The sequence below is a fragment of the Temnothorax longispinosus genome, unplaced genomic scaffold, assembly GCF_030848805.1.
Source record: "Temnothorax longispinosus isolate EJ_2023e unplaced genomic scaffold, Tlon_JGU_v1 HiC_scaffold_21, whole genome shotgun sequence".
Taxonomy (NCBI): Eukaryota; Metazoa; Arthropoda; class Insecta; order Hymenoptera; family Formicidae; genus Temnothorax; species Temnothorax longispinosus.
In genome coordinates, this window is record NW_027270025.1 from 358,239 (window position 1) to 375,275 (window position 17,037).

At 37.3% G+C, this 17,037-nt stretch overlaps 2 protein-coding genes and 1 long non-coding RNA gene across 4 annotated transcripts; 1 reads left to right on the forward strand and 2 right to left on the reverse strand.

Moving 5' to 3' along the window:
• Positions 1-6,882: 6,882 nt before the first annotated feature.
• On the reverse strand, positions 6,883-8,024 carry LOC139823918 (uncharacterized). Its single transcript, XR_011734935.1, has 3 exons — positions 7,888-8,024; positions 7,609-7,677; positions 6,883-7,520 (listed from the first exon to the last, which is right to left on the reverse strand). It is a non-coding gene; the product is annotated as an uncharacterized lncRNA (long non-coding RNA).
• A 2,347-nt stretch (positions 8,025-10,371) lies between these two features.
• Positions 10,372-12,992, forward strand: LOC139823909 (uncharacterized). The gene is made up of 6 exons (XM_071796382.1): positions 10,372-10,467; positions 10,555-10,824; positions 10,905-11,084; positions 11,176-11,244; positions 11,321-11,637; positions 11,724-12,992. The coding sequence occupies exons 5-6, from the start codon at positions 11,324-11,326 to the stop codon at positions 12,724-12,726; spliced, it is 1,317 nt and encodes a 438-aa protein (XP_071652483.1). The 5' UTR covers positions 10,372-10,467; positions 10,555-10,824; positions 10,905-11,084; positions 11,176-11,244; positions 11,321-11,323; the 3' UTR covers positions 12,727-12,992.
• On the reverse strand, positions 12,824-15,555 carry LOC139823910 (uncharacterized). Of its 2 annotated transcripts, none has more exons than XM_071796384.1 (6): positions 15,174-15,554; positions 15,009-15,086; positions 14,640-14,931; positions 14,391-14,553; positions 14,121-14,301; positions 12,824-13,701 (listed from the first exon to the last, which is right to left on the reverse strand). In XM_071796384.1, exons 3-6 carry the CDS (start codon positions 14,872-14,874, stop codon positions 13,672-13,674), a joined length of 609 nt encoding a protein of 202 aa, XP_071652485.1. In that variant the 5' UTR covers positions 14,875-14,931; positions 15,009-15,086; positions 15,174-15,554; the 3' UTR covers positions 12,824-13,671. The 2 variants fall into 2 exon arrangements, with proteins under 2 accessions (XP_071652485.1, XP_071652484.1); XM_071796383.1 differs by having other exon boundaries at positions 13,108-13,714; positions 15,174-15,555.
• Between the last annotated feature and the right edge of the window lie 1,482 nt (positions 15,556-17,037).

The window sequence follows — 17,037 nt, forward strand, 5'->3', positions numbered from 1 at the left end:
TGCATAGATGTAAGTGTAACTTTTGCAAGCTCTTGCCATGTTTTGTACGTGAATTTTTTTTTAAGATTAGTATATAATAATCTTCTTTCACTCTTCAGATATGAGTGTAGCATTTTTATATCCTCCATAGATGGAAGTGTAACTTTTTTCTGTCTTTTATATTGTGTCACATTTTCTTCTACTATTTTGTTTATAGATGTCCCATAATCTTCATTTAATATTTTTAAAAAATTTTCTGTGCTACTTTGCTTTGTTATATTATTTGTTTTTATACATTCTGTTATGAATAAGTTACCAACGTGTTTTAAATATGTTCCAATATTTGATGCAACTGATAGTGCACCATATTTTTTATTAACATAATCAAAATCAGCTACTTTATTTACTGTTTTAAGACAGTCATCATATATCGTAGGATCGTATATATAAAAAAACTCTTTTATGTTAGGGTTAATCTCTTTTAATGTGATAAGAAACCGTCCTAATAATCGAAGTCGAGCACGTATCATATCTTGTTGAGGTTGATGACTGTACTTGATACATAGTTTGTTTGCGTATGTTATTAGTAATTTATCGTATCTAATACATCGTGTAACATCATCTTCCCTCAAAACTGGGAATAAAACTTTTCTTACTGTCTCACTTGCGCATTCATGGATCATTCCCATTACAGCACGTCCCAGAATTTGTACATTTCTGCCTTTGGATACATTTGCACATTGTTTAAAATGATGCCTAATATTATTTTTAGTAAACCATCCTTTACATTTTGCACAACAGGTAAAGTCTCGTACTGTTTTATGACTATTCTTGGCAGGCCTTCGACAAACAACTAACGCCCCCGTATTTACAGAAGGATCTGTATTGTGTATGAAATTTCCTTTCCTCCTAATGGTTTCTATAATTTTTTTTTCGTTCTAAATTGCCTAAAATAAAAATAATATTAAGTAATGCATATTAAGGCTCTTAAGTATACGCCGCGGCCATATTAGAGTTCCTATAATAACAGTTAAGCCAATGTGGTGACGATTTTTTATTGGTTTCGCCATATGTTTCAGCCAAGTTAGTGGGAGTGAGATAAGCTATAAGTGGGAGTAAGACAAAGCTATCATGGTCGCCATATGCTTCAACCAAGAAGTTAGTGGAAGTAAAGGCCATTGCACGTAACAATGTTTTAGTTGTAATCGTAAGGCCGTAAGAATCACAGGCGATTATTCTTCTCGCGCTTGAAGAATAATCGAGTGTGATTGGTCTATTTTCTTACGGCCTTATGATTAAAACTAAATCTTTATCACGTGCAATGGCCTTAAGACAAAGCTATAACGATGTCCTAACTCTTATTATAGGAACTTTAGGCTATATTAGATTATGATGTCAGAAGCGAGAAATGGCATGTTGAGAATTCTTGCGTGCCATTTCCAAATAAACAGATATTTGTATAAAATAATACTTCAGATCACTTCAGCACACTTCGAAAGTACTTCGAGGTTTATCCTTTTTCTTTAAGTTAATAAACAGCTATACAATGAATGTAAACGAAACCTGCGCTTGCACATAATTCTGCATGATTAAACTTCGTATTACATTTATTTCATGGCTGTTTATTAATAAGAAAAAGGGATAGACCTCGAGGTAATTTCGAGGTGTGCTGAAGTGATCTAAAGTGTTATTGTATACAAATATTTTTTTATTTATTTTTGGCACGCAAGAATTCTTAGTGTGTCATTTCTAGAGCCTAGAAGCCTTACTAATAATAATACTAAAACTTACATTATAATTTAAATATATTTACAAATTATTAGATAATACTTATAAGAAATGTACAATAAAATTTTATAAAATTTAAAAATATAATTACCTTTTGGTAATAATGAAAATTTTTTTACATCAGATTCTTTTTATGCACATTTTCTAAATGACGTGCAATCTTACTTTGAAATTTTTTGCAATAGTAGCAAAAATTCTTTTTTTGAAGTCCCTTAGATTGAGAGACTGGAATACATAAATTGTCTTCTTTGCAACCAAATGTATTTACAGACGAAATGTCTATTAGTGACTCTGAAGAATTTTTATCATTATTTTTAGAGCTGTTATTGTGGATGCTTTCATGTTCTGTAGTTTCTGTTTCAACTTCAATTTCCGATGTTGAAGGTAGATATTCGGAAGTATTTGTTATGTTTGCAGAAGCAATATTAGTATTATTAAGGCTCTATAAATGTGAGTATTCTCGATCCGCCATTTTTGAACCAATCATATGTGAAAACATAACCTTTTCGTAAACGTCAATACGCTTTTCGGTCTCGCGATTAATGTAAAAATTTAGCTGAAATATCGATTCTGTAAAACTAAAAATAAGTATTAATTGATTCTTAATTGATTAGACGTGTGTTCTTAAACGCGCGACAGTATAATTTGTTTTATAAGTGTCGTATTTACCGTAAATCGACACATCGTGACTCCGTTTCCTTGTACGTATTTGGAGCAGTAATTTCAAGGGCAGAAGGTATATTATTTAAATAATACTCATCGCGAAAAATTGTTTTCATGTTGCAGTTTTGTCACATTTTGACATATTTGTGTTTTTAGGTTAAGTATTTGGCTGTTTGTAAAATGTCAACTGAGGACAATGAAAAAAATCCAAGTACGTCGCATCCTGGGCCAAATGTTGAGGTACGTGCCGCATAAATTTCTAATTTTTTCTTTCGTTTACTAATTTAATTCTCCATTTATCATATTTAATATACTTCCACTCATTTCAGGACCCTAAGCTTCAAGAGTATTACGCAGATGAAAAAACTGAAAGCTTGTTGGTCGAAAATCTCTACCTGAAGAGTAAGCTGAAACGGTTACATCTTATTTTGAAAATGTTCTCTCATAATCCGAAAGTTGCTGAATATTTACAACAGCACAATGTCAAATAATTTATTCGCCTTTTTTGATTACTTTGTATCAAATAAAATGATTTTGAACTGTATGAAATAAATTTCATTTTCCAAAAGATTGTTACTCCATAAATAACACTGTAACTGCATAATAATAATAATAATAATAATAATAATAATAATGTACATTGACTAATAAAAACTCATGCTCACAATATCTCCAGAGGAATTAATTTTTAAAAACGATACTTTATTTCATAAAATACATATTTATAGACCATATATAATATTTATTACAAAGTAACAAGCAGTTTCAAAGGGTTTACTTATATGTTTAAGCACTTTTTGGTTAAGCTTTTTTCAAGCTAACAGACCCATAAACGTTCTTCCGTTGTTTGCTGTTCTCAGAAAAATTTTTGGTACAAAACGAACGAACAGTGAAAAAATGCTTAATAATTTTTTTCTTTAAATCACAGCACGTGGGAAAAATTATTTCTACATTTTTATGAATGCATTCGATGAGCCTGGAGTTTCCATTTTTCAAAATGAAATCTTTGTAGATTTTATAGTAATGGTCAGAATGTAAAACTAAGTTGAACGTTTCAAAACAAGGCTCTTTCAAGCCACCCAAATTCAATGCTGTCGTGTATAGTTTCGCCTTTTTTATAAAATCATTCTGTGGTAAATTTTTCCTCAACGAAAATGCAACACATTCTTCGCAAATATGCTTTACAACTGCATTCGTCGTACTTCCAGCCAAATAGAATGCATTCTTTGCATCGTATTCGCTGACAATATCGCAAAAAAAACTAAACATAATAGTGTGCACATCAAGCTCGACATGATTTTTTGTCGAATCGACACTTTCAGCCGCAATGTCAACGGACGCTTCTTTTAAGATAGACTGCTTTTTTGTTTGACAAAAATCTAACAAAAACATGTCAGAATCGTTGAAATAACTAGAATTTTTCACATCGGATACAAATTGAGAGACTGAAATCATCTTAATGGCTCGCAGGCACTGCAACGCAGTAGGCATTTGGCCCTCTTTTCTGCGAATCTGAGAAAAAATGTTCTCGGTCGCATCTTGAGTAAAACGATGACCCAAAATAAATTCGAACTTGTTTTTAAACAAAAACTCAGCCATATCGGCGAAAGACAAAGTTGCCAGAATTACGGCATAATTCAGCGGCTTCCAATTTTTTTGAAAAACAATATCTTTAAACAAATCAATAATTTGATGAAGAAAAATATATTTTTGATTGCAGTTTCTCAAAGTTATCGATGCCTTTCGGATTTTGGACAATACAAGGGAAAACCACTCCCTAATTAATCCAATAAAGGCAGCTGTTGTTAAGGCCTCTTCCGGAAGTTCTTTTTCGTCAACCGCACTTTTCAACGCGACTTCAGTTTGTAAAGAGAAAAAACGAACTGCCGCTCCTACATTCATTTTGTCGAATGTGGACGGATGGACATCTTCTTTGCGCAAATGATACAGGCGCCGAACTTCTCTCCCCTCGCGAATCTCTTTTTCCCACAACATTTTAACATACGATCCCCTTACAACATTTGATGGAAGCTTTTCTTGCTCCACATATGCCTCTGGTAAAAACACCTCCTGCCTTAAGAGTGCAGATTTTAAATTCTTCAAAATATGACAAACGTCAGGCGTTGCGTAAATGTCGTGTCCGTTAAAGTGGAATGAATTTACGTAGGGTACATTTTTCATAATGGTTATGCCCATAGAAGACCACAAACTCCTATTTTTGGCATCCAAATCTGAAGATAACGCTAAGACGTACAGACCGCACTTTTCGACACATACAATACATTTCTCAATAAATTCTTTGACATCTTCAGAATCGATGCTTTCTTTTGGAGTCACATGGCAAGCAAGTACTTGCTTCCAATGATTTTTTACTCCTCGAACTAAAACTAAAAAAATTTTCTGACCGAGAACATCCTTATTCTGCCCTAAAGTTACATAACCCGAAAATGTACCACTGCTTTTATCATAATCCTGTTGATCCTGTCCATCGTTTCGACCTTGAATTTCAGAAGCTCCAAAACATCGTCAAAAATTCCGAAGTTCAATTTGAAATTCTGAATTCGTCGGGCAACCGTGCTATAAGCGGGCAACGGGTAGCCAGTACTTCGGAGGAAATCGTATTCGTGAACAGACAAAGCAAGCCGAAATTTTAGACTTTTGATTATACTTTGTGACGTTACGGCTCGCCGCACCGTCGCGGCGCCCCGCCGCCGTCACAAGGCGCGGAATTTCGCGCCCAGGGACGGACCAGGGAGGCAACGACGAGATCTCCAGGGGTCGTATTTAATCGCGTTTCCGCATTTTGATTACCTTCTTTTGTTTTTATGCAATGTAATACGCGCGGCACCTCACCCACACCACGGCAAACCTTCGAGGGAGTACTTGGCGAAGGAAATCAAGGACGATCGATAACCAAGGAGGGGTGGCAAACACGGAAGCAGCAGAGATCGCGGGCTGGCGAGAGCAGCGCGGCAGGCGGGCGGCACGTGCGGCAGCGACGGACGAGGCCGCCGATAGCGGGGCCCCAAGCGCTTGGGTAAACACCCGGCTTCAGCAAATGATCTCCACAAAACACCGACCCACGGGGTGGCTGGCCACCGCCCCAGGGTCAAACCGGAGGCACACCGGCACGAGCGAAGTTCCGTCCGCCGCTAAGAACAAAAATTTGAGGAGTCGCACGCCGCCGAGGGACCGTTGCCCGCCCCCGAAGGATCTCGTATCGACAGCACTGCGCCGGGACACCGCGGGCTTGCAAGCTCGCGCCCGATTGGCTCGCGCGCCCCTCAGGAAGGGGTACCGTATCGATTCCGCAATCGAGCGGGTTTAGCGATTCACTCTCTGATCGTCCGTCGGCGAGATAATACGTTTGATTAAGATACGCGATAGCCACCCCGAGTCGGGTATTTCGATCGTTGTCTGGCGGATCGAGGATCGTTGGTGGAAGGTAACGGCGAGGAGCCCAGGAGGAGGCGTATCACCGGTGAGGTTGCCCGTAAATCGCGATATGTAAAGCCACGACACCGCCCTCCGGTGCACGCTCTCGCTCGGGATAACGCATGTCAAGATCGAGTGTAATTTCGCGATCGATAACGAGAGCGAAGGGCCTCGGGATGGTATCGTGGCCGCGGAACCGTGGTACAAGCGTTATGGCGAATCCCTGGAGGTCGCGATAGGCGTTAATGATATCGCGAGTATATTGCGTTGTCCTCGCGACCTGGTGTACGGCCGCATACGGGCCGGTACTTCGTAAATTGCGTTACCGTTTCTTCGCGTCGGGAAATTCTGGTGTTCGAGCGTCGGTGTTAGCGTATCGATTTGTGTTCGGATCTCGTTATTACGGGTTGATAATTGTGTTTGCGTTGGGATGTCGATGGCATTGTTAATTGCGGTCGAATGTCGTTCCCGCTGATTGATTAATTATGTTAGACTTGTACTCGCGTTAAGAAATTACCGGCGTTCACACGTTTCGTGCGTTTAGATGTTACTTGCGTAGTTCTTCATGGCGTTCCGTGGTTATTAGCGATATCGCGACTCTAGTATGTCGCGTTGACCGGTATTCCGCCTCATTGGAGAACCGCATTAATCCAGTATTTTGCGTTAGTTATCGTATTCTTTGCCTGGTTAAATGACTCGGCGCCTCCCCGTTGCGCCCGAGCAGAATCACTCGCGTAGGTTAAGATATAATTGCGACAGAGTTTTCGTACGGTTTTCGACTCGAATTATTAATTGTTTGAGAATAGCGCCTTCAGCGTGTTTATTAGAGACTCAATTAATACTCCGTGGGTGTCTCGCGTCCGCCTTAATATTATTTCTGTTAGATGAATCCAGACACCCCGCCACCGGCTATTCTTGATCTATTTATTAAAGTTATCTTGTGTTTGATCGAAGCCGGATGGATACACGTTGTTATTTCCTCGACAACCAGTACTCAATAAATGTTACTTTCTTTGTTATCTGACTGAGTATGAAATTAACGTGTCACCCCGCCGAATATCGCGCTGCCCTTCATTAACCCCGCCCGTGATTAGGTCAAGCTAGCCGATTCCACGCACCTCCACACTTCGTTTTGCGTCGCGTTTAGGTTTTCGCGATTTCGTGGACGCGAATGTACGCGTCTGGCGCCCAACATTCGGAACATTTCGTGGAGTATCGGAGGTGCGAGGAAATCACTGGAGAGGCCAACCATCCCGCTCTCCTAAGTCCTTTTGATCCGGCACACGTCCCGGAGCGGTCCGGGAGTGCAAAAAGTCGTAACAACTTTCATGAGACCAATGCGGACGTCGCCCCTCTTGTCGCCCCTCTTGTAACATTTCGATCTGCTCACTGTTTAAAAATGACTCCATTGCAATTTTCATCTTATCTATTTGGCTGCGTAGCATCTGATTCTCCTCCTCCAAAGACAAATTGGCTACCACCCGTGCAGATTGAAGCATCGGTAGCAAGTGTCCATTCTCCTCCTCCAAAAACGAACCGGCTTCCACCTGTGCAGTCTGCTCACTGTCAGATGACAGTAAACTTTTTGGGATATTACTGGATATTTCCACTTCATTGGAAACATCATGGTTTGATGGGGCAGCATAATCCATGTTCTACAACATTTTGGACAATGTTACAGTTTTTTGAATAAAAATCAACAATTTCTATTAAAAGAACCACAAATGTGTCGAATTATATTACCATTTCTGAAGTAATTGGAACTTCTGCTACTTTTTGCGCACACATGCCAGCAACTTCACTTCGTAGCTTCTGAAAACCATTAATATGCTATGAATTATGTTGCATATATTCAAGAATTTATAATTATAAGAGAAAGTTTGATGAAAAGCACAAGCTCGATTCCAAAGTCGGTATAGCTCGAGATCTACGACTATCACATTCTGAACATTTGACAAAATTCGAACAATAAAATTCAGTAAAATAAATTAATTATGCAAAGTTTGCAAGAAATTTATTTACTTTGTATGGAGACTTCCTTGGAGGTGAATCAATACTGCGAGGTCGATTAGGAACATGAAATAAAGTAGGAACCGCATTTGGCTTCAATTTTTTCCAACCGTCGACACGTCTACTTTCGAACTGTGAATCCTCAAAGTGTACCTATATAATAAGGAAAACAATTAATTTTCAATTTACAGCTTTTACAGCGTTGGACGTAATTCACAGTACGTACTTCACAGACATAACCCGACTTGGTTGATATCTGTTCACGGCGAAGATTTTGAAGCCACTTTTTTCGTCGCTCCACATTTGTTGGAATTGAAAAAAGTCGAAACCCTTTTTCGCGTCTATTACTGCAATTAATTGCAACGCAGCCAGTCATTTTGGAAGCTGAAAATACGAGACCGAAAAGCGTATTGACGTTTACGAAAAGGTTATGTTTTGACATGTGTTTGGTTCAAAAATGGCGGATCGAGAATACCTACTTTTTTAGAGCTCTAGTATTATCATTATCACAAGATAATGTTATATTATTATCACCATCATTAGACCACATAGAATTTTTAGCATTAGTAACATCATCCAATATAATAGAAATATTGTCATCGTCAAAGGGAAATATAATGACATCATTGAGAACAACACCTGTTACAGAATTATTGGCGCTGCCTTTGTCAGAAAATGTTACATTCTTATAAGAATCATTATTTATCAAATTATTAATATCACTATTAATGACAATGCAATTAATATCAGTACCATTAATATCAGTTCCATTAACATTAGTATTAGTACTAATATCAGTATTAATATTACTGTTCACAGTTTTACAGCCATTGCCATTATCGCAAGATAAATTAATATCATCTGTATAATTGTTGGCATTAATAACACTATCTACTATGCTATGACCTTTGCCATTATCGCAGGAAGATGTCATGTTACTGTTAGAATCATTACCATTCGTGGAATTGTTGATATTAATATTACCATCTAACGTTTCATAATTATTGTTATTATTACAGGAAAATGTTGCGTTAAGGTTTACAGCCTTTACTCTCTCTTTACTATGCTTATCACAGTCATTGGAAAATATCATGGCATTATCAGACTCAGCATGTCTCATAGGATCGCTGACATTACTTTCATCATTCATTGCATTGTGGTTATATCCATTATCACAAGGAAATATCACGTTATCATAATCAGTATTATTCGTATAATTGTTAGCATTAACAGTACTATCTACTATGCTATGACCTTTGCCATTATCGCAGGAAGATGTCATGTTACTGTTAGAATCATTACCATTCGTGGAATTGTTGATATTAATATTATCATCTAACGTTTCATAACTATTGCTATTATTACAGGAAAATGTTACGTTAAGGTTTACAGCCTTTACTTTCGTTTTACTATGCTTATCACAGTCATTGGAAAATATCATGGCATTATCAGACTCAGCATGTATCATAGGATTATTAGCGTTGCTTTCTTCATCGTGGCCAATTCTATTATCAAGAGAAGATATCACATTATTGTCCAAATCAATGCCGTTACTCAAACTGTTGGTCTTGATACATCCATATTAGTAGTGCAAATATCTCGCTGTGGTATTTCTGTAGTTACGGTAAGAAATAAGAACATATGTAAATCTGTAGTAGATAATAAAAATGCAATCCAGTATACAATTTCAAAACCATTGTACGTAACAAAATTTTAGGCCCAAAGCACAACGACTATGACAGTCATAGTCGTTGACGTAAAAGCCATTGCACGTAACAAAGTTTTAGTCGTAATCGTAAGGCCATAAGAAAATAGACCAATCACACTCGATTATTTTTCGAGCGCGAGGAGAATAATCGATTGTAATTGGTTTATTTTCTTACGGCCTTACGATTATGGCTAAATCTTTGTTACGTGCAATGGCCTTAAGTAACGCACAAACTTTGGCGTATCCTGATCTGTCAGGTCGGGGACTACGACCGTCGTCGTTACATCATGTTACCCTGATAGCACAGTGTCAGTTGGTGCCGTCATGATGCCGTCGTGGTGCTGTTAATATACACGAATTTCGTGCATATTAACAGCACCACGACGGCATTATGACGGCACCAACTGACACTGTGCTATCAGGGTATGTGCTCTGGTCCATGTCGTAACCGTAAGAAGGGCCGTAAGAAAATTAACCAATCAGTTAAGGCCCGGACACATAAAAATACGTAAGCATAAGACGTAAGAAGTAAGCCGTAAGCAGAAGCGTAAGGCACAGAGAAAACTTAAGGCCATACATGAGCAGTAAGACATAAAGCAGTGAACACACAGTGTTGAGAAAGGCAGCCATATTAAAACGTAGGACTTAAAACATAACGTAGAAAAATTCCACAAGGATGAAATTTTTACGTTTTACGTTTTACGTTTTACGTCTACCAATCAATAGCGACTGAAAATTTGTTATGTTTTACGTAGCTTTCAAGGGGATCAGAGGTTATTTTTAAGAAACATTGAAAATAAGATATCGGGTAAAAATTTGTGCCCTCGTGCCACAGTACTGTACGTATAGTGGTTATTTGGCGGCTTTGGCGCTCACGGAACTTGGTAAGCATATCCCTTTTACGTTTAGAAATGTATTGCAAATTTTTATTCTATTACATGAATTTATGTAATACATTATTGCACCGACAGATAAACTGCAGAAGAGCAGCGTCTATCGTATTTCAAGAAAACGTTGGCAGACAACTTTCTATATGGTATGGATATACTGACTATCTTTGCCTATTTTGAAGTTGGCATAAGGAATCATACATATCTCAAAATCAGATATAGAAGTCAACAAAAATTCTGTTAGCGTACAAATCGCGCAATATAGAAAAATACAAAAAGCCCTTGATGACAGATCACCAAGTGTCAAAGAAGGTCGTACAGGTTAGGACACTTTTTTCAGCTCCTTGCCAGGTAAGTTTTGACAGTAATACCAATGAACGTTTGCAATATCGAATATTATAATCAATTCTATCATTAGCAATTTTTTGCAGTTGCTTTTTAATCTGACGGTAGCTAATTTACATTATACTATAGATGTAGTGCTGCCGACTTTATAGGATTATATGTTGAATTCTACTCATGTAAATGTTAGACACAGTGCAGTATTAGCTACTGTGTAAATTCTCGAAGCCGTATACAATCACTGTAACGATACAAATTAGACATTATCGGTAAGAAAATGTAAAATTTTTATGCAGAGATCAATTTCAATTTTTCTTTAAATGTGTAACAATTTAATCTCTAACATCCATTTTTATTCAGGAGCCACGGGTGTGTAGCTGATATACAGGATATACTATAAACTGTCAGAAGTAGAAAAATCGCCATGATGTGAGTTGTTAGCTTAATTTATAATTTAGAATAATGGATAATTTGTATGTATAAGATTTTATGTTCTTTTTTGTAGGCAATGGATAATGAGGAAGAAATATTCATACATGCATTACTAATTCTAATGCTTGGTATATACATTGTAAAAAAACAAATATCTTTTCGTTGGGTCAATCGACAATATTGGGTACGACCAATCAATGTGAGACGCCCTGATCAAGGAGACTTTAATCACTTACTGCAAGAGATGAAAAATGATCCATTTATGTTTTTTCGCTACACAAGAATGTCTTTATGCATCTTTAATCAACTGCTGGAAATGATGACACCATTTTTGGTAAAGAAAAGTCATCGGGCATTGATACCCGAACAACGCCTTGCTTTAACTCTAAGGTATGTATTTATTTCAGTGATAATATGTTATGTAAAGGAAGTATTAAATTAACCAATTAAATTTTTTTGTATTTTTGTTATATCAGATTCCTTGATACAGGAGATCAAGTTCTATCAATCGCTTTAGCATATCGCATTGGAGAGTCGACGGCACGTAAAGTAATAAAGGAGACTTGTGCTGCAATTATAAGAGTATTAGCGCCCTTATATTTGCCATCTCCTACAGAAGAAGATTGGATCAAAGTATGTGAAGGATTTTGGACAACTTGGAACCTACCAAACTGTTGTGGTGCAGTTGACGGGAAGCACGTACAAATACAAGCTCCGCCAAATTCTGGGAGCTTGTACTTCAACTACAAAAAAACTTTCAGTATAATATTAATGGCGGCATGTGATCACAATTATAAATTTACAGTAGTAGATGTTGGAGCATATGGCAGCAACAGTGATGGCGGAGTTTTGTCAAGATCGGAGTTTGGCAAAGCTCTACACAATGGTAATCTGAATTTACCAAAAGGTGAAGCCAATTTGCCTGGAAGTAGAACAAGGACGCCATGTTTCTTCGTTGGAGATGAGGCATTTCAACTAACACAAAATATGATGAGGCCATATCCAGGTCGCAATTTAAATGTAAAAAAGAAAATCTTTAATTATAGATTATCACGAGCTAGGAGGGTTATAGAGAATACATTCGGGATTCTTGTCTCACGCTGGAGAATTTTAAGAAAATCTATTACTTTACATCCTGAAAATGTCGACAAGATCATATTAGCAACGATATGTCTCCACAATTTTTTAAAAACTGTGAACGATTTGAGGCCAGCAGAACACAGAATTTATTGTCCTCCCAATTTCGTCGATACTGAACAAGAGGATGGCACTATTATTAGTGGAGGCTGGAGAAGTGAATGTTCTACAAGTAACGTAGTAGAAATTGAACGTATTAGAGCAACCAATGCTCGTCGTTCAACCACACTGGCATACAAGCAACGAGATGAAATAGCAGATTATTTGCTAACTCCTGAGGGTGAAGTTTCATGGCAATACGAGTACATTAATAGAGGTTTCAACAGTCCAGATTTCCATTGAGCCAAGAAGTTACTTTTATTCGCATTTGTTAAAAGATTAATTACTTTTATTTGCAATTTTTTATTGTGTACATTTTTATGACGTTTATTTTGCATTTATAGTTAATTACAACACGTTTGTTGGTACTTATTAAAAAGAAGAAATCACAATACAGTGATTTGCTCAAGAGTGACAATAATATGTGTATTCTAGAAATAGAGTTAAATATCAGCTAATATAAGATCGGTCTCCGTCATTTATTAATAAATAAATAAGGTTATTAAAATGCATTTGATTACTTTTATTTGTATTTGTTGTATACATTCCTGCCAGTACAAAAACTACAAAGTAAAATAATTTTTTGTGTTGGAGCGTTTGGCAGCAACACAGAACGAAAACAACATTTTCTGCTGAATAAAATGTTATTACAAAAAATATTCAGGCATGTATTTTTCAGGTAAAAATGAACTAAAAGATTAATTGTACGAGTAATGTAAGAGTAATATAAGAATAATATAAGATTATTTTTAAAAAATATTTTATAATATCAGAAGAACAAAAGTAACACAGTAAGATCTTACATTATTATAAAATAAGAAACAAAGTTATGCGGCTATATCCTAACCTAATGGTTTCCATAAGATTTCTATAATCGCTTGCTTTCGTCTCGATTTTTCGGATTCAGACATTCTTTCCAATTCCGTTGCTACTAACAAAGCAAAACTTTTATCAGGTGTTAAATCATTAAGATTCCAACCCCTTTGCTGAGATGGTTCTGCATTAGTCACACGCTTTTGAAGACTATCGCTCAGAGCTGCAAGTGAATGCTCTAAGTATGTGTTACTTTTGTTCTTTATTCTTGAGCGATCAATTTTTATATTGAAGGGTAGCGTTTGTGGTGCAGGAGATGGTGTAGAATCTCTTGATATTGATGTTGCGCCACTCGTGCCAGAAAAATTAAGTGACTCACACTGAGATGATGATGAAAGCAGTGATCTGCAATCAGTTTCTGTTAATTCTTTAGTTTGTTGTATATTACTTTCCTAAATATTTAGATGGAGAGGAATACAATTACTAAGGTGAAAGTACCAATACCCGGACACCTAAGAGTAGGTAAATGTACCAATGCCTGGACACGTACCCCTATGTGGATACCTTTAAAAAATATAAATTTATGGAAATAAACGTTTGGATACTACAGCTAAAGTAAATATATAACTAAAGTTTCAAACTACAAAAAAATATTTTTATCTTTGATTTTAATTCGCGTTATACTTATAAATAATAATTAAAGGTGTCCAAATATAGATACGTGTCTAGGTATTGGTACTTCTACCTTAAATTCTATCTCTAATTGCATGAATATATCGTCAGGCTAACAATGGTAGTACATTCTCAAGATTAGTGTTTGATACCTTTAAAGCCTGAGATGGACTTGAGGACAATGAATGCGGAAAAGAGTCGTTTGGGTTTGTACTTAAAACTGTTTGAGGCAATGAAATGTTGCTCCTGCTTATGTTGATCCTATCAGGAAGAGAAGATGTACTTGATGCATCCATTAATTGCTTCTTGGCAGCAGACACGTTCGTATATGATCTACAAAACATTAATTAATACAGTGTAATATAAGTAAACTATGTATTATATATATTATTTACCATATAGTCTATATTAATCAAACTTACTTTCTTTGTTTTATATGGCTTTCCAAAAACAAGAAATTGTGGTATAATAGGAATGCAGGTCGATGAGTGGCACCACTACCACTTCGTGTCTCCAATTCGCGAAGTCGTTTCTCCTTCGAAAATCGTTCACGTAAGCGTAGCCATCGATTTTGACAAGTTGAAACTATAAGGAAGTCATTATTGTTACATACACATATTAATATTATCTTGTTTATATAGAACATTAAAAAATTAATATTTTAATCTTACCTGACATATCCAAAATTTTTGAAATTTCAATCCATGAATTTTCTTTCATGTTTGTGTCTTTGTATTCCTTCAAAGATGAATTGTACAAATGCGGATAACTTCTTACCGCATCTATCAACAATTCATCAGTTCCTTTTTCAAGGCTTTCCCCTTCGACTTCGACGACTTCATGTATATCGTCTTCGAATTCTTCATTATATGAACCACTACAATATTCATGTTCGTTATGTTCCATTTTGGTCTTGACAGCCGCGGTCCAATGCGGATAAGCTGCCGTCAGATTAAACAGCAACTGCAATAAATTACTAATGATAGAATTGATTATAATATTCGATATTGCCGTTCATTGGTATTACTGTCAAAACTTACCTGGCAAGGAGCTGAAAGAAGTGTCCTAACCTGTACGACCTTCTTTGACACTTCAGACGCTGTTCTTCTGCAGTTTATCTGTCAGTGCAATAATGTATTACATAAATTCATGTGATAGAATAAAAATTTGCAATACATTTTTTAACGTAAAAGGGATATGCTTACCAAGTTCCGTGAGCGCCAAAGCCGCCAAATAACCACAATACGTACAGTACTGTGGCACGAGGGCACAAATTTTTACCCGATATCTCCGCCAAATAACCACTATGCTACAGTACTGTGGCACGAGGGCACAAATTACCCGATATCTTAATATTTTCAATGTTTCAATAACCTCTGATCCCTTTGAAAGCTGCGTATAGAATATAACGAGTTTTTTAGTCGCTCTTGATTGGTAGACGTAAAACGTAAAACATAAGAATTTATCCTTGTGGAATTTTTCGTCGTAAGTTCTACGTTTTAATATGGCTGCCTAATTCTCAACTGTGATTGGTCAATTTGTTTACTGCTTACGTCTTACTGCTTATGTATTTTTATGTGCCAGGGCCTTTAATTATTTTTCTCGCAATTAAAAAAGAATCCATTGTGATTAGTCAATTCTTTTACGGCCTTACGGTTATGACTAAAATTTTGTTATATGCAATGGCCTCTTAAGGGAGAGAGTCTCGTGTAACACGCTAAAAAGTAAAGTAATTTTTGGAATTTTTTTTTTGAAAAATCAATGCGACGGATTTTTTTCAAACTTTTAGAGTATTTTATTATACATTTCAAAAATTAAAAAACTTTTTTTTGTAAAAAATAACAGTTGTGTTAAGAACTATGGAGGTTACGAGGCCGCGGTCTTGTCGCCGGAGTTGTAAATCGGCGTGCGTTATAGCGCCTGTTGTACTCGCCTGAAACAAAAATAAAAAAAATGTGGTAATTCTTCAGTTTAGCTACAGCAGCACAAAAAACGATGAATTTAGGCTTATTCGACGCGTTTTTGCACGAAACAACCGAATCTGGCAGAAAAAAGTGTCGCTCTGCCCCGCGACGCGAAATATTAAACGTTAAAGTTGACAGGAATCAGGTTATGATTCCACACACGTGAGCGCACGTGAGCGCACGTGAACAGAAAGGCTTTTCTCCCCTGCACCCTCCCCCATGCATGTGCTTTATAATTTCGCTTTACAACTTAGCATGTACTTTATGTTGTAAAGCGAGGTCCACGCTGCCTACCGACGGGGTGGGTGCGGGGAAGGGGGGGCCGAAAACCCCCCCTTGCACCCCCCCCGTGTGTGTGTGTGTGTGTGTGTGTGCTTCCCACGCATAATTAAACTAATGAAACTCCCAGCGTGAGACCTAACTGCTTGAATCGAGATGCTTGGTTATTCTGCACGATGTAACTGTTTAATGATTTTTGTTAAAGCAGGGCACATACACACGTGTGTATGCCCTGCTTTATAGAAGTTGTGATTTTCGTTAAAGCAGGGCACACACACACACACGTGTGTATGCTCTGCTTTATAGAAGTTGTGATTTTCGTTAAAGCAGGGCACACACACGTGTGTATGCTGGTGTATGCCCTGCTTTATAGAAGTTGTAATTTTCGTTAAAGCAAGGCATACACACGTGTGTGTGCCCTGCTTTAACAAAAATCATTAAACAGTTACATCGTGCAGAATAACCAAGCATCTCGATTCAAGCAGTTAGGTTTCACGCTGGGAGTTTCATTAGTTTAATTATGCGTGGGAAGCACACACACACACACACACACGGGGGGTGCAAGGGGGGGGTTTCGCCCCCCCCCCTCCCCCGCACCTACCCCGTCGGTAGGCAGCGTGGACCTCGCTTTACAATATAAAATACATGCTAAGTTGTAAAGCGAAATTATAAAGCACATGCATGGAGGGGTGCAAGCTGGCTTACATGCATGAGCGCACGTGAACAGGAAGGCTTTTCTCCTCTGCACTCCCCCCCCATGCATGTACTGTATAATTTCGCTTTACAACTTAGCATGTACTTTATGTTGTAAAGCGAGGTCCACGCT